This window comes from Notothenia coriiceps, unplaced genomic scaffold, assembly GCF_000735185.1.
Source record: "Notothenia coriiceps isolate Sejong01 unplaced genomic scaffold, NC01 NC01_scaffold00025510, whole genome shotgun sequence".
Taxonomy (NCBI): Eukaryota; Metazoa; Chordata; class Actinopteri; order Perciformes; family Nototheniidae; genus Notothenia; species Notothenia coriiceps.
The window spans coordinates 11,097-29,187 of record NW_011358211.1 but is presented as its reverse complement, the minus strand read 5'-3'; the positions used below and the strand labels follow the sequence as shown (position 1 = coordinate 29,187).

Genomic DNA, 18,091 nt, shown 5'->3' with positions numbered 1-18,091 from the left:
TATAACTAGTTTAGCTAGTTCCAGAGTAGATAAACTAGCTAAGTGTGTTAGGTCTAACTCTTAGTGTATTTTGCTCCGCTCAACGGTCAGTCACAGCGGCGGAGCTTTGATCCGGAAGAGCTGCGTGTTCTCCGTCAGCAGCAGCCGATCTGATCTCTGATCCCTCTCTCGCGTCCGGTTAGACTTCACTCGCGTTTATGTCCAAATATATCAGATCTAGCTAGTTCTAGCTAATGATATGACTGCCTGCTTATCAAAGGACCTAAACAATAAGCGTTGCTTGGCAACGGCTTGTGGCCGCAAAGTATAGCGCAGCATTATGCATATGTTTATATGAGGGGTCAAAATCCCATGCTCATAAAATGCTCATATATTGTTTTCTCTTCATTTCCCACACCACAAAATAAATAAATATACACATTTTAGTGAAAGTAACGAAGTTTGAGCAGTGTGGGTTTTATATTAACAGAGTTACACATATTTCAAAACGCAAAGTGTAATAACGGCAGTGGCCTCCCTGTCAGAATGACAAAGGTCCTCAGTGGAGCTCAAGCCCATGTTCCTCACTACATTGTAAGTATAACTTATTAAAAAGATCAGTTCAATGCAACTAATGTCATCTCAGTGTTATTGCATGATGTTAAAATTGGTTTGCCATGAATTTAGTGATGGATTGTAAACATTTGAAATGTAACATTTAAGTGTTTCTCAGTTACAATGTTGTTGTTTTAATAAATCAGACACTGATGGTGTAGCGCTGTACTGTACCTCTTTATAAGGCTTTTTGTCCCTAACAAATTGTTTCTGCGCTGACCAGGGGGCACTTGGCTGCATTTTTTTTAAAAAGGGGGTACATTATTGAAAAAAGTTTGAGAACCACTGCCCTAATCAATATTAATCAAACTATTGTTCGTTCATACATTTTAAGAATGGCGTTTGTCTTTTTTGAGAACGAGTTCTTATTTTATTTTATTTATTTGGGTCTACAACAGATGATACAAATGTTTGTGTCAGTAAATGTGTAGCCTACTAACAGAGGTGGGGGTATTTGTGAAAAATACCGGGGACAGAGCTGGCTGCTGTCATACGATCAGCTGAGCGGCGTCATCACAAACGGACGTCGCTTCACGTGACGCTCCGGAAGAAAGGACGTCCCATTACTCTTAAAACTCATTTCCCTGCTTCTCGTGGTTTCCTTGCGTCTCTCCATGCTTCCCTGGTGGGAGGGACTAGACGCAGGGAAACGACGCAAGTGAAGGACGCAAGGATTCCATTTAACCGAAGTGAGACGCAGCCCCTGTCTGCAATCCCAACACAGCCTGATTTATAAGCTCCAGCCTTAACAATTGATAAACATAGGACTTTTTGTATTTACCATACTGTATACTTTGGGCTTGTATCAGAACTCACATGTGAAGTAAGCAAACTACGACTGGGGGTTCCCTTTCAAATTTTTCGTGGAGGAAGGATGTTGGACCAAGAATAACCTGAAGCTTGCTATAATTAAGAAGGAATTGCCAGAATACCAAGGGGTTAATGTCAAGAAATACATGTATTACAATGATAAAAAGAGGTATTAGCTTTTTATCATCATTATTCTATCATGATTGTTGTGATAGGTGTGACTTATTTGCTGATAACATCAACTACTTATTAACAATTAAGTCAATGAAGTCAAGTAAGTCATCACATGTCATCTAAACGAGAGTGCAAGGTTCAGAACAGCTAGAGCAGAAAATAATGAGATCTATGTGGTTTGATTTTCTCTAAAAGGAATTTAAACAAATCTGAACATGATCCTGGAGTTTGGTTGTGTCCTCCTCAGACAACACCTCCTCCCATCACTGTGAGCTGATACTGCCCGAGCACAGTCAGCAACAACGGAGAGCTTCTTCAAATCGAAAAGTAAGCCGTGCTTATCCAAAAAGAAATACAATCAATACAGAAAAAGTTCCAACGGCTTATCTTCTCAAAAGCTTAAATCGACTCAGAATCAAAATCATTTTCCTCTACAGATAAACAAAAAACCAAAAAAAACCTCTTTTGTGCCAACACAACAAAGATGATTGTAGTGGAAAACAGGAAATAGTGATGTGAGGTCATGGAAGGTTTACTCCATCTCAATTCCAGGATGTGACTTCAGCTTCCTGTGTGGCAGCTCCCTGCGTTGGGGAGCCATTGTTAGGACCACTACAAAGCTGCTTGAAACAACATGCAGCTGACTAGAAATAAGACTGAGAATAATGACTGGTTAGTTTGGGATGATGTGGGCTAAAATGGATCAGTTCACATTGTTATCTGTTGTCGTTGAATGACATGAGATTGCTCTGGCTTTACACAGGACCTGTGACTCATCAGCCCTGAGAATAGACATGGTGTCCCCCAGCAGGAAATATGCAGATGTTGTGTACACTGGCTGTTTTCTGTAAACAGCCAGTATACACAACATCAAATCCCCTTTAACCGACTCATCTATTCAATAGGTTGACATGTTTATAATGATCCCACGATAATCTGTGTTCTTCTTCGTGCCAAATGGCCCGAGAATAACCTGACCGCCAACCACAGCTGGTGTCTTCCTGCTTTATAAAACCAGTATGAAGCAGCTCAACGAATTTAACAGTAAAGGGATTTTTCAGAACATTTTTACATTGATTATTCCATTTGTTGAGGGAAAGTGTGACGATCATGTAGAAAAGCATGTTAATCCAGTCAGAAAAATGTCCTCAGGTATCTTAGGATTGTTTGGAAGGCAAACTATAACATGTTTTCACTTCCAGAGCGCTTTGTGCACACTTACAAAGTAAAGACAGTTTTGAGCTGAGGCCTGGTGGGAAATACTGTCAAGACAGAGGCCCAGCAAACAAAAGCTGCTCCATATCAGCTCAAAAGTGTGTAATTGTTGACAGAAGTTGAAGCAGATAAGCTGAACAGTGGCAGTATGTTTCAACAAAGTTGGCCCAGTACATTCTTAGGACAGGTTAGAGAGAGGGCACGTCAAATTAGAGGCCACACCAAGAGACTAATCACAAACATACAATGATGAAGTGGCTAGGTAAGATGAATGGGTACAATAATTAGAATCCAGGGTATGCACTGACTGTTAGTGAACATTCACTTAAATGCCCCTTTTAGAAAGGTATCATAATATTGGATAATTATAAACCCCTGTTAATTTCCCTTTTAACCGTAACAGTGAGGATTAAAGTGTATTGAACACAGGAAAAGGAGGCAACACATAGTTTAGGTGGGGTTTCCCCTTCTACTGCATCCCTGACTAAAAGCTAAAGTAATGATAAACAAATGGCAACTAAACTTTTCACAAACTGTTATCATATAAAGATGATGTAATCACTCACTCTTGATCATCAATGAGTACGTGTTTTTTTAGATTGTGTAACTGGTCTTTGATTTGTTTACTCCAGCTGTCCTCTGAGACACGGGACACTTCCCTTCAGGTGATCCTTGATCATGACAGACCAACAACTCGGAGCACAGCTATGTGGGCTACGTGTAAGAGTGTGTCTCATAAGTTTGAGTAGTAAGACTCACCTGTATCAGACACAGAGAGGGAAATAAAACTTACCAGTAGTGTTTCCAAGTTTAGTCCCGACTGTGGATCCCTCATGAGGGACTCCAGCTTCTCCAGCCGGCTCTCCAGTCTGCCCTCGGCTCCCAGCATGATTACAGTGCAGTGTATCCAGGTCAAATGGCATTAAAACAGCAGAAATACAAAAACACCTGTAGGCCTGTTTTCAGTCTCGAGACACAGGCACACGGGGGGCACACTCCGCTACTGCTTGGCTCTGCTCCTCATGTCAGCTCTTCTGTAAACTGCTTGAGTTGCCAGGTTAATTATTTATCCGCTGCCAAAGTACACTGTCCGGCTCACCCTCCTTCTTTCATTAAAATCTCTCAACAAACTGTAAACCAAGCAGACTTATTTGAGAGCCGGGAGAAGGCGGGTTCCACTACCTGCTGCCAGGTAGATACAACAAAATCTGATCCTACCACAACGTGTCTACTGTCTGTAGAGTTTGCTGCGAAGTCAGACAGCACAACTTCCGGTTAGAACTATCAAAATAAATCTCTAATTAAACATTACACCTTAGAATAAAATGCTGCCGTTTATAATGTTAACAAATATGATAAATATAAGGCTAGGCTGGATTATAAATAACATTTATTTAAACATATTTACCGTCTGTTTTCAGCTATTATTTCAACGTGTGTCTTTTTGTGTGATTTCAGCTGAGAAACACATTTTCGAAAAAGCACCATTCTGCATGAAACTCATTATAAAGTTTTATATAACTTTTTTCTCACAATTGTATTTTGAATGAATAAATGTTATACATGCATTTTATACATCAAATCTTAATAATTAAATTATGACAAAATACTACCATAAAACAATGTCATTGGTCAGATTGATTTATGCTTTTATTTTGAAGGCAAGCCCATGTATCCGGCTTATTCTTCCTTAATGTAGGTTACTTGAAAACAAAACACATGAAATGAATGCCATATCAGTTTCTTCTTCCCTGTGTAGGTGAGTACCGATAAGAGTTCTCCTGTGCAGCAGATTTGCTCCATATCTTACCCAGGAAAGTTGCCCCTGGCCGGGTCACCACCAGTCTCCTAACTGCCTCCAATCACTGACTCCCTCCCCCCCAGCCCTCACCGAGAATTCCTGATCTCTTATCTCATTCATCTCTTTTACCGTCACAGCTCAGGGCCTCGACCAACTTTCAGTATTTTAGGAATGCTGATGGGCTGCCTTGCAGACACGCTGGCACTAAAAATAGAAAATGACAGGGACTGCCGTGTGCTAGTTGTCCTTATCTACATTTAAACATCTAAAATAATTGTTTTATGGCTATACATTATTAAGGATAATATTTAAATGTAGAAGGTTACAGCACAGTACAAGATCAATAATTGGTTGAGAATTACATTTGCTTCTTTTTTAAATAAATGAAAACAATTAAAGAACACAGAACACATTATTTTGCTCTTAGAATAACTTTTATTTATTTTACTTTACAAAGAGGTCTTCACCAAAGCTCTTGGTTACTGAATCTATATTGAAATACAAACAATCTGTGAATAAGCTATTCAGACAGTGGGCTAAATGTTTGATAGGGGAGGTCAGAAAGTACCAATGCATTTCAGGCAACAACAGCAATATCATTTCTGACACAAAAGTATTTTTTTTTTCCAAACATTGGATTAACACACACACTGTATCAGGTCAGAAATGGCAATGATTAAAATGTGCAATAGAACCAACAATGGCAGTCTTTAACAATGTCTTTTTAGGCCTCTGGCGTGAGAGCAGAGGACTACTTGTTGACACCCCAGCTATTTGCATGGAGTGATGTCATCACTGACAAAGTCCCCTGGCCAGCCGAGGATGACACTAACATAATGGCATGACCTGTGATGAAGATGTAGGCTGGAATGAGTGGGGAGAGATGTGTCACACACACGCTTACACACATACACACACACGCACTCACACAAAAATTAACCAATAGGCATTTCGTTTTGGAATGATGGCAGGGGTGGGTCACATTTGGAGTTATTCTAGGAGTTGGTAATGATGACTACTTATCCCAGGGGCAGATGAACTCTTCATTAAAAAGAGGCCTTGAAGGGCAGCCTGGGTCCTTTTGACACTGCTGTTATTGATGTAAGGAAAAAATAATGGCAGCGAGATGTTGACGAAAAGCGATTGACTTGGCATTGCATATCCGCTGGCACTGAGAGCAGTGTTATGTTCTGTGTACTCATATGGGTTTCAGCAGGCTGCCTATGGGCCTTCTGGTGCTTTCTCAACTAAGCGCAGGTGCAAAGTTACAAAGGCAAACACTGCTCTCTAGTGGGGATGCAGTATATAAACATAAAGACAAGGGGCTTTTAAGAGCTTCGGCACTCACAAAGTACAATAATTACAGAAAAAACAAAACAAAGGAAGAAATAAAGCACTTTTTTGTGAAAATCTACAGATGCATCATCCATAAATTAATATAACATCATATAGTATCTGTGTGGAGTACAACAAGAAAATCTTACAATGGGACAAGTGTTGAAAAAGTGTCAAAGTAATCTAATCAGGATCATCTCTCATCAGGTATCCGGTATAGCAAAGGAAACTAATACTGATTGCTGCGTATTACAGCATTTGATGGTTGAGTGTAATATTACTTTTCTTTACTACCAGTCTGATTTTAAGACTTTTATGATTAGATCGAGGGACATTAAAACAAATCTGAATCAGGTAAACTGTCTTGTGCCTGACATGATGCTAAAACATACTCAATTTCTGATTTGCTATCAAATCTTTGGCAGATCATGTGAAAGCTGAGGGACCAGCGTTATCTTTTAAGTGTTTACAGACCTTCTCAACTAGTAGGTGTCCACTCATATTTTCAATGAAGTTTTCACCTTGTTTTCGAGGTGGCAGAGGGAGAATCCTTACCCTTCAGAGCCAGGCTCTCTCCCGGCAGTATATAAACTGCCCAATAAAGACCTAATCTCACCAGAAATTGTAATCACAGGCAATCGGTTGTGAGGGATCAGCTTCAGAACCAGTGGGTTACTGCGTACCATATTTAGATTGGGCGGTGAGGTGGAGGGGAAAAGGGTATACTATATTCCTGGCTGTCGGTCAAAAAAATAAAAAAGCTCCTGAAGTCTGAGCCCCTGTCGGCCAGGTAACCCAAAACCTGGAGTGGGGAGTCAGCGTGGGATATGGGGAGAGGAACAATGTGGCTCTTTGTGCAAGCCGGGCAGGGAAAACAAACCGTTTCCCCTGGAAAGAGATCATGTTCAGGCTCCATCTGAGAAGACCACACAAGGCTGATCAGAGCCCTGTCTGCTGCATGGAGCAAGGAGAGGAGTAGGAGCGCATCTGGGCAGCCACACTAACACACACAAACACACACACAGACACACTTCAGGGCAATGTCAGACTGGGAGAAGATCTGAGATGCTCCATTTCAAGGGCTCACTGAACACAACATAACACTCCAGCAATACTCTTTGGTCCAAGACAAAACGTGTGACTGTGTTGTGTTCTTCCCTCACGTTGACTTGTGATAATATGGCCATCTGGACTGCTTCCTGTGTTGTCACCCTGCTGGTCTACAGGCAGAGCAACACTCTGGTGGGCTGACAGGCTGAGGGACAGGCTGGAGGGTGTGAACACTGGCGTTGTCCACAAGAGGGCGTGGCACTGAATCTGGCACTGCCATACAGTGTTAAACAGGGAGTCTGTTCATTAGATGGAGAAAAAGGGAGAGGGAGAAAGAGAAATTAGATGTTATAGATTCTGGGCTGATTCTAATTTCAATTTCTAAGATATCTTATATCAACCCCTTCTGCTCTGGTCACTTATTCCTTAATCCAGCTATTCTACATAAACGCCAAGAATGAGGCTTTTAGTCATTTCAACACTCAGATAACTGTCGCACAGGGCACAATCAAACTAAGAACATCTGGCCTCTTTCTGTCTCACACACACTAACACAGACCTTCATTCAAACACACACATATTAAACGTAAACACACAGACTGTCATGTAAGGGCCAAACCAGGGTTCTGTACTCCCTCTGTCCCATTGCGTTTTAGTTTCAAACGCTCAGCGAATACCCATGTGGTGGGATCAGATTACACGGGGCTATAAAATATCCCAAATAAAGGCAGGGAAAACTGAGACGAAAAAACTGGCTGTTTCCTGAGGTGAAATCCTTCACTTGGCTGCAGATTCTGTCAAAGTGGGAGATCTTTTAAAGACTTTTAGCAGTGGGGACAATGGAACAAGACGGCAATGTTCAACTCAGAGCACAGAGGTGGCGAGCTAAAGTAATACGCATACGGCAGCCAGCTCCCATTACACACAACGCAGGGCCATAAATCCGTCTGCACGACACAAGCAGCATGATGTGATTTCATATGTATTGGTTACTAAGGGGACGCACTGACCCACAACAAATGACAAAGGTTGGAACACATTGAGTGAAAGGGAAGCCTGTTACTTAGACACAAAACATCTGGGGTAAAGTATAAAGGTTTATGTTGTGCTTTCTCTATCAACAGCCATCATTTTAAAACAGATATATAACCCGTGGCCATTGGAGAGAAAACCAGGCCAGTTGAAATCAAACCTGTAATATCAGCAGATTAATGTCATGACGTAGAGTAAAATGGTAACCTGATCTTTTTATGCTAAGATACTAGCAGGTGAGGAAGATGGGTGGTGTTACAGCTGTTTATACCAATCAGGAGAGGGAAATTAAGATGCTCTTTGATTGGTTTAAAGTAAGGAGGATTTGCTGCTCTACTCTAACAACAACATCTGGTCTGCAGGGGACAGCGGTGGTGAGTGAAGAGAAGGAAAGGGATTGAAATGTGAGAAGAGAGGAGAGTGCTAAACTCCTACATGGGAAAGAAACGAGCCGAAGCCAGAACAGGGTGTCATTATGACATGTGTAATTGAAACGCTCTGGTTCTGTCCCTGTGTTTTCTAGTGAAGCCCCAGAGCTTTATCACATGAGGGCCAGCTTTCATATTCACAGCGCCTTATAGTCTGCCTGACAATCACCTCTGTCTCTGTAGTGACCCCAGAAACATGCCTGCACTGCCTCACCGTTCATACAGCAAGAAGCAAGAGTTTGACTTGGGGTCACACACTTGATCAACCTCACTTGATCCGTCCCTCTGTCTCAGTGTCAGGTTTGTAAGACCATCCCATAACCTCAAGGTCACGGCTTCGATTTATCAGCAACCATCTGTCTTACTACCTTCTCATACATTGCAAACGACTACGGATAAAAGCATCAGCTAAAAATGTACAAATTGAGAAATGTCTCCCTCCCTCTTAAACAGACACATACTCGCATGTCTTTGCAAAACTGAGCCTACAAAACAGGATGCCAGGAAAAAAAAAAGCATTGTGACTGTCAGTTTGTGTTCAAGTGATCGCCTTTCAAAGTGACTCTCTCTGCCTGTGCCCTCCACCTCCTTTCCCTGCTGTAACCTTAGAGCCTAAAGGAGTGCCAGGTTACTAGGACTCTCTCTCATTGGCGCCATGCTGTTTAGTGACCATGTGCACACTGTGAGACCTGTGATTAAGCTTGCCTTGTGTATGTGTGAATGTGTGTATGCGCCCATTTTCCAATCCCTCTTCAAATGCCGTTTATAAATAATTGCTCGTTTTTAATTCAACCAAACCAGAACATCACATTGATGGGTCTTGCCACACACAACAAAGCCATGGGATTTAAAGAAATGTATGAGAATACAGTAAGGGTCAAGTTCCTATACTCTTGTATCACATGCAATGAATCCAACTCATGGGCAGCTTGTGGCAACTCTGTTGTTGATGTACGAGTTAGATAACAAGGAAAAATAGTGTTCTCCTTTTTTCAATGTACGACTCTGTAATATTAGATGGAGCAGCAAGTGAAAGCAAGTCTATCTATACTTTGCCTTGTAATAGAATCCCTCTCACCTCCATCCTCTACTTATTCTGATCGCGGATTCGTAGGCATCGCCTCTTCAGAGCAGGCTCCACGTCTCCAGCACTGGCCGTATTAGCAGGGCTCCGCAGGCAACCCTTGTCCCTGAGTTTGGGCAAGAGCAGAGGGGTGGTGGTCCCACCTGTCTTTGGCGCTGTGGGCAGGGCATAGGCATGGTCCTCATCAGGAACATGGGGGTCATCTCCTACCTCCCCGACTACTGCTAAAGGCTCTTCTGACTGACTGACTGGCCCCTCAACTCGCACTGGGCCAATAACAGAGCACTTGTTCTCCTTGATGGCCTCCAGCTCACTGAGCGCAGGGTCAGGGGGTGGTGCTGGTACTCTCAGGGGAAGGGGGGAGTCTGGACTGGCGGGTGGGGATGAGTAGGACATCCCGTTTGGACTGTGGTCCTGAGATTTCAGAGCAGAGGATGTGGCATCGTAAAGATGGCCGCTCCCTGTTGGGCTGGTAGGGTTGTGTAAAGGTGTGTGGGAGTCCTGGAGATGGTAGAGAGTGTCATGTGGTGGGGACTGTGGTAGAGGAGGGGTGGGTCTGATGACCTCTTGGAGCCCTGATCTGGGACCCTGCCCAGTTCCTGACTCTCGCAGCCCCGACAGGTCCACTACTCCATTGGCACTTGGCTTAACCTGGGTCCTTTGGAGAACCCTTTGGATAACCTGTCGCTCCGACTGCTGCTGCTGCTTAAAGTCTGTCAGCCCCTCCGACCCTGATGCTGAGTAGGGGGATTCATTGTACTGTGCTCGGGGGGAGGATGCTCCACTGTGAGGGGTGGATGTCGGAGAAGGGAATGGCCTCTCTGATTTAACCCAATCCGTGTTGGGATGACTTGGTGAGGGGAGACCTTGACTCATAGTCGCACCCCATTTGTTGGCTACAAATCTGCTCTCCCCTTCAGGGACCCCTGGAGATGGCGGCCTGGTAGCCCTAGATTTACCTCTGTCTACCCCCTCTGGCACAGGCTGAATAACACCACTGTGACTTGGCGTTTCTACGTTTGCCTTAGCAGGGTAAGGAAAAGGGATAGGAATGGGTATGGGGATAGGTAGGGGGACAATAATTGGATAAGGCACCAGGATAGTGGGGTGGGGCAGAAGAGGGCTAAAGGAAGGAATACCATAGTTCATCATGTGATGCATTGGGACTGGACCTCTTTGCATCATGTTCAGAGGAGGGGAGTGCAAGCCAGGGAAGTAGGCGCCTGGGAAGGGATGCATCATAGGTGGATTCATGGAAGAGTTCGGGGGCTGCATGTGAGGAGAGTGAGGAGGTCTGTAGATGGGGCTTGAAGGTGGGCCTGGGTGCCTGGAAGGGTGGCCAAGGGGGCTTTTCAGGCCCTGGGCATGAAGAGGAGGTCTGATGAAGGGCATGGGGATATGTGGTAAAGGCTGGTGTTCCAAAGGAGGACGAGGATGATGTGCAGGATGAAGGTTAGCAGGGCGGGGGGACATATCCACGGCAGGGGGAGCAGACAGGATAGGTCTCTCCAGGTTCTTCAGTCCAGAGACAGGGACCTTTGAATTAGAAAAGGATGCTTCTGAGGGGGACATGGATTCTGCTGATCCATGGATTGCCGTAGGCCCTCTGGGAGAAAGGTTTCTATGACGGGGATCCCCTGCGCTGCTGATGCTGCTCCAAGACTCAGGAGTGAGTAGTTTTTGCCCGGCCCCAATGGTGTCCGCCCTCCCCTCCTGGCTGGTTCTGTTTGGGCTGGAGCTGGTGAGAGCTGCACGGGCTTCTCGGTAAAAAACGTCCATCTTGTACTGATTCAGACACTTAGTGCTGCAGAACTGGAGTCGTTCTTCTCCAGATCCGAAGTCCAAGTATTCTTTAGTGTGACGAACATGCTTGCACCAATCGCATACCTGCGGTACAGGGGAGAGAGACTGTGGAGGGTCAATTAAGTTATAAATTCAGTCTGAAAACTTTAAGAAATGTTTACAAATACACAGTAATAGTAGGCTGACTTTCTCTCAATGTCTTAAGGTTAGAAGAAAACAATAGCTGGAATATACAAGCATAAAAAGCCATTTACTCATAATAACACTTCACATTGTAAAACAAAAGATTGCATTGATAGTGTCCTCTTACTCTGACACTGCTGTTTATCTTCAACACCAGTCTGGGCGAGTCCTCTGTATGGGGGTGCTGAGGAGATCTTTCACCGTGGAGGTCTTCATCTCTGGCCTGACAGGGGAAAACCACAATATGACACTCATGACATAAACCAATGTGAAGCAGTTTGACAACCCTGAGGTAAAAACCCCCCTCCTTTGATGGATTTATTCTCCAATTTATGAGGAAGTAGCTGCGGTTGCCTCAATTGAAAGTGCTACAGTGAAATCATTCTGCGGTCATTAATGCAGAAAAAAAGGTTAAAAACAGTTTGAACTTCATACATGACACCCAGCCCTAAAGGTCAAAACAACAAAGGGAAACCACTGTGTTGTGAAACAGATACAAGTCTACAAAGGAGTAGGGAGATAATGTAGGTGATGTATTGACATATTATTAATGGCCTTGCCAGTATTAATATAGGAAATTCCTCTTGATTCATGAAAGCTGATCTGCTGTGGATCTGAGTGCTCCCCCATTTCTGTGACCCATTGAGTCGTGTTGAGTTACGAAACATGAGGCAGCTGAAGGTAAGGTATGCACTGAAAGTGGACACCTCGCCCCAGGCCTCCTGGCCTTCCTCTTAGACAAGCAGCGACAAGCCAACGGCAATGTTTTCCTCCCGGCCTCCGAAAAACTAGAGGGCTTGTTTCACAGATAGTCTGTTCAGCCCTCCTTATTGTCTTTGTGAATAAACCTATCACAGTTTAACCAACAGTGAAGGTGAAAGGCGATATAGCTGCTTGTCACACCGCACTTCTAAAGAGGGTATATCCATGTCGTAATGGAAGGTGAAAAATCATGGCAATGTGCATCAGAGCGGTTCTCCATACTTTCCTGCCCAGGGCCACTTAATGGCTGGCCCCTCCTCCATTAACGCGAAACTGATACTAAGTGTCCTCTACAAACTTTGACCTCCCTCGCTCCATTCCTATACTGGGTCGTCCATCTAGAAAGTGTGTTCTCAGAGATCCTCTCTTTTAAAAGTAATGACCTCACAAGATCAGAAGTTTCTGTTTCTGAAGGTGTTTTAACCTGCCAGAAACCACTTGATACCTGGCTCTGCTGTGTATAGAGTAACATAGCTGGCAAAAACTTGGACCATATCATTTGAAAAATCTAAACATAAATCTACAGATAATCATGCCATAAATACAAATATTTCCAAAATCTCACCAACAAGCTAGAAGCTTGCCCTAAAAGTGAAACTTATTAGTGAAGAATACATTGTGGTTTGCTACTGACCTTATTGCGTTTGAAGTAAGCGCGCCTGCAGGCGGCAAAACACTTCTCACTGCAGAAGCTTTTGAGCTCTGAACCCATGCATAGAGAGTAGCGCTTTACTCCTTCCTTCTGGCACCAAACACACACTATCTGCACATTCTGTACATCTTCAACTGCAGGGGAAACAGAAATAAAGTCACGTCAGTTTATGAGTGCATTTTGCAAAAGTTTTACTATTGCGCTTTGCTTAAACAGTCCTCATCTCTGTTTCAGTTGTAAAGCCAGAGTTAGGGATGCAAGTGTAAGACTGTTGTTGTTGAAGATCATTTTTACTGTGGCCATATTAAAAGTCTTTATCTTAATGTCAGTATGTTAAAAGTATTATTGTACACTGGCCCACAGCTGGAGGGCCACCAAAACGTCAAGTGAGATATTTCCGACAATTAAATAATTGAAGGAGTACTTAAATATTATATCAGGGAAGCCAGAGATAGGGCTGCGCCCCCTGTTATTTCTCAATATCTGCACCACCACTTTATGAGGTCCATAGGGGTACGAACCCCGACACAATTTGAAATGTTTTAAAATAAACAATGATGGGTCCAAGATTGAACATTGAGTGTACAATGTAAGAACTGTAGCCCTTATTATATAACTTCAATGCTATGTACAGTGCAGCGTGACAATCACTGGGTTACCATTACTACCCCGTTCACCCTGATAACACAGATGCATTTGGAAGTCAATCCATGTCTATTTTTATCATTATTTAATTCTAGGCTTGTGCACGCTGTCAAAACATCAGAAAGTGTAATGTTTTTCAGACACATAGGTCCATATCAAATTATAATATTACACCGATTTAACTTGTTCAGACGAACTAAGCCGATTCCTCATGAGCTGCAACTCGTTTTTAGTTTAAAAGCAAAATAACTTTAGTTATCGATCTCAGATGGGTATTTTGGAAAAAAAAAATTTTTTGGAGCAAAAGGACATATTGTATTAACCAGTATTACAATTTCTCTAAAGATCTTTCGGGAATGTCATGAGAAAAAATGCTGAAACCAATATATGCCCCATCCACATTGCCCATCATAAACTCTTGATTTCAAATATAGAGCTGCTTCAAATTGACAATCATATGTGCATGTGTAAGTCTGAGAGCTACAGCCATGCCATGAGCTAATTTACATCACTTGATGTGTAGTCGAGTAGCACTACCTGCTGATGGCTTTATGAGGGGGACAATGACAGGGGCACTCTTGTGCTCGTTGGAAGTGTTGAGGGACGAGCATGTTGAGGAAGAGGAGGATGAAGAGGAGGGGACACTGGAGGACTCTCTCTCTCCGCTCTTCATGGCGAGTACCGAGTGACTGACTTTGGTGTCCACGCTCTTGGATTTTGGCACTGAGTTCTCTGGAAGACAAAAACACAATATAAAGCTGTATATTTGTCATGTAATACAATAGCATACATCCACGGTATGGCTAACATGAAACTGTAACGTCTTCTTTGCAAGTAACAATGACCTACACTGACTTTCTAGAACAGTGGTGTTGAGAAACAATAGAAGCATCTGAGTGAATGAAACTTGAGAAGTTGCAACGACAGCAGAGTACGTCTGGCTAATTTGAACAGTGACTCAATGTCTGCACAGAAACCAGCAGAACCTGTCAGTGTAAATTCAAGAAGACTCTTGAACTCAGTGAATAGTGAACTCTTGACACCTGCCCTCACCTTTTAGCACAGACACATGCTGACGCCTCTCTCTGTAGTTTCTGATCTCGTTGGCCTCCGAGTCTCTGAGGTCCACCTTGTCATAGCCGTACCATCCCAGGAGCTCGTTCATGGTGCTTTCTGCAAACGTCTACATGAGAAAAAGAGGGAAATAAATCACTGATTAATTCTCTATGTAAAGGGATACGGTAACTGAGCCATAGTCTGCCTGCAAGTGGGAAATTGTGACCGTACGTCTTAGGGTTGTTAGTGGAACTTTTTATCCTATGTTAAACATAATCAGACCTTCCTTCTCAGAATCAATGCAAGGGATTCTTTCTCAGCCCCAGCCCATTTGGGGAAATGAATATGGGCACAGTGGAGTACAGTATGACGCTTTTTCCATGATGTATTCAAGTTGTTTACTCTTGCTAAATCTGAGACGGAAAGGTTTAAAACCTAACACCAGTGTGAAATCTATGAATCATCCTTTGTTTATCTCTCTTAATTGGAAAAAAGAGAGAGAAAAGAAAACTGTTCCCCGCAGATGGGATGTGTGGTCCCTTTTTTATTTTTTTATTACGTCCAGATGAAAAAAAAAAAAATAGAAAACACAAAGGTCTCTCTCTTTATCCACCCACCTCTCTCTGTGGCTTTGGGCGAACCGGATTGGAGGAGAAACCTGATCCGGAACGGGCAGAAATCAGAGCGGGACACCCTACACCACAGCGAGGTCCCACGGTTCTCGGAAATGCCCCACTCCTCTCTCTTCCTCTCTCTTCTTCTCTCTCCAGTGTCCACCACTCTCACTCGATTCCTCTGCTTTCCATGTCCCTCCCCTTGCCTCTCTTCCTTTCCTCTGCCCCCCCTTTACCTCCCATCTTCACCATCCACTCCAGCACCTTCCAGCCCTGACACCCGACACAGCTCTGCCTCTCAGGTTTCAACCTTTTCCAGCAGAGCCAGTCTGCTGTGGTGGTGTTGTAGTGCTGTAGTACTGACTGCACATTCTTTCCCCTGCTTTCCTCACTCCGACCTCTGCTCTGCTCTAGGGCCTCAAAGAAATGGATCTCTCCCTTGCTTGCTCGCTTTCTGCTGTGTGTGTGTGTGTGTGTGTGTGTCTGGGAGAGTGTGTGGGTGAGTGCAAGCAGTGGTATCATATCCAGCTAAATATGCCTAACGATGATTAAAGTTAAGTATCCGGTGTCTGGTGCTGCGCTCGGGTCTGACGTGGAGGGAGTAGGTCCGAATGTGGTGTTGAAACAGATGTATTACAGAGACAACACAAGGCTGGACCTCAGCTGAGCTAGAAATCAGTGAGACTGCCTTCCTGTCTGTCTCTTTCTCTCCCCCTTATCCTCCCCCTTTGACTCTTTTTAAGAAAGGTGCACATCTTTATGATTTTACTTTGTCCCATCACATCTAATTTGGGTATCCTCTTCTTTATTCAAACAGCTCAGTTTCATTTAGTCTCTCTGTTTTCTTGTTTTCCCCCCACCAGTCCACTTCCCACAATATTGTTTTTGTTTCTTTTTGGCAGTTCAGACAAACATCTGCTTTGTGAGAGTGACAAGCCATATCCCAAACCACAGAGAGAGTTGCAGCCAAAGGCAACAAACTGGGGCCGACCCTGAGATTCAGCCCAGCGGGCTCACATCAAGAGGGGATAGCGTTTCACATGTTTTGATTAAAATTAGTTAATTTGTAACTCTACACCTCCCCTGGATATCAAATGCTACAATCCAAACCACTTACACATTAAGAGCACATTTCCTCTCTCACGAAAAGGCCAAAATCTCCTTCCTTCGCCCCAAAAGAGTTGCTTGTCTTTTTTGATTTCTGAGCTCTTGCTTGAAGGAGCTTCAGATATCACTTACAACCACCGTCAACACTCTCAAATACTCAGTGTCCAAACCCAAACAAAGCAGACAATCCATGGATTAGTTTCCATGCAGTAATGGGCTCATAATGGTGGGAGGGAATCAAAGTCTGTTACTGTGATTTAACTGTGACTGTCCTTTAAAGAAAGAAACAGAGGAGGCATTCTTAAAGGACATGCCCCAATGAACATGATCTCTGCATAGGCAAGTTATTCTGGTGTGAAATTAACACAATTTAAAACTTTTTTATAGTGGTTAAGTGTTTTCCGTTGTATGAAATTGATTATTTGTAGGAAATAAATTCACTCTCTCTTTTGGTGAGCACAAGGGAAAGACTCTGTGGTACAGCAAGTGTGCGCACTGAAAGAGCGGGGAAGAAGTGACGCACATCTGGATCTCCGCTGGACATTACGGTGAGCGCGTCCGGCCACAGCTGGCCTGACATGGCGTCCCAAGACCAGTCCACTCATAATGACTGCGAAACTCTATAATCAAAACTTCCTGTGTCTCTGTGTTAGACATTTCGAGTTTACATCTATAAGAAAAGTTTAATAAGGTTCTTTCTTCCAAAGGGGATCACATTTTAAAGTTGTTTTTCTAAATGTGCCACAAAAGTATATTCATAACCTATTGCTTACATAAAAGACACAAGGAGAGCATTCACTGAAAACAAACAAAGTTTAACTTTTTCCAGGATTGAGTTTTGCGCAGTTCATTCTCCTCTCTGAGTGGAAAGTGATTTTGCGCGTATACAAAAGTGTTGGCTGGGTCAACACGACTCTGTTGATATAAATATAGAAGTTGGAAACAAACTCACTCCCACCTTCATCTCCTGGTTGATTTCCCTTTTCACGGGGTGCGCAGGTTTCCTGCTGCGTTTATTTTCCGGTGGTCTCCCTTTCTCCATCTCTGGCATAGTCCTTGTCTGGCAGGATCCGAACCGGATCAGTGTTGGTTGTCAGCTGGAGGTTTTTAGAGGAGAAGCTTATAGTGAAAGCTGTCACTCCCGGTGACAGCGGCTGTCATTCCCGGACGTCTGAGTCCCTCATCTGGGCTTCACACCATTGGAGTGGACTGAACATGCGTGCGCTCCGGGCTGGAGGCTCCGCAGCAGAACAATCAGCACTCTCTCTTCTGCAACGCTGACAAACACCTGCAGGTAACAAAGATAAGGCTTCCGGTTGAGACTTTCAAACTAAATTGTGAACTTCAACCTGACATAATGTGTTTTCTAAGGACAACCAAGGTTATGATCAACAATTACACTTTAAACAGTTGATCTCGGTATGAATAAAAAGAAAACTCAAAATTACCAAAATGATTAATGACCAACATGTATGAAAAACGTAAACTTTAGGAAACTAAAACGTCGCTGATGCTGATCATTTCTTTTGTATTTCAAATAATAATCCCAATTGAAGTCATTTTGAATATTAACAGCATGTGTGCCGCAAATCATAGTCAAACCTGACTATGAAAGCTCTCTTGCTTTAATCAAACTAAACATCACAAGTCAAACTCACATTAAAATCAAACAAATCATTGACAAAATACCATCTTAACCATAAAACTGTTCATGTTATACTTAACTGTCTCTGTTCTCTATATCAG

General features: G+C 43.3%; 2 protein-coding genes across 5 annotated transcripts in view; both read right to left on the bottom strand.

Annotated features, from left to right (window-relative positions):
* The window catches only part of LOC104956174 (rho-associated protein kinase 2-like), a 41,453-nt gene extending 37,434 nt beyond the window's left edge, over positions 1-4,019 (bottom strand). The window contains exon 1 of the mRNA XM_010783629.1: positions 3,587-4,019. Coding sequence (XP_010781931.1) covers positions 3,587-3,682 — 96 coding nt within the window. The 5' untranslated portion in view covers positions 3,683-4,019. The remainder of the gene's footprint in view (positions 1-3,586) is intronic.
* Positions 4,020-5,016: 997 nt separating this feature from the next.
* LOC104956167 (sine oculis-binding protein homolog) lies at positions 5,017-17,634 on the bottom strand. Of its 4 annotated transcripts, none has more exons than XM_010783622.1 (7): positions 17,298-17,634; positions 14,622-14,751; positions 14,106-14,300; positions 12,906-13,057; positions 11,637-11,732; positions 9,518-11,410; positions 5,017-7,278 (listed from the first exon to the last, which is right to left on the bottom strand). In XM_010783622.1, exons 1-6 carry the CDS (start codon positions 17,394-17,396, stop codon positions 9,527-9,529), a joined length of 2,556 nt encoding a protein of 851 aa, XP_010781924.1. In that variant the 5' UTR covers positions 17,397-17,634; the 3' UTR covers positions 5,017-7,278; positions 9,518-9,526. The 4 variants fall into 4 exon arrangements, with proteins under 4 accessions (XP_010781924.1, XP_010781922.1, XP_010781923.1 ...); XM_010783620.1 differs by having other exon boundaries at positions 9,518-11,431; positions 17,298-17,633; XM_010783621.1 differs by having other exon boundaries at positions 9,518-11,431; positions 17,304-17,633.
* Positions 17,635-18,091: the final 457 nt, after the last annotated feature.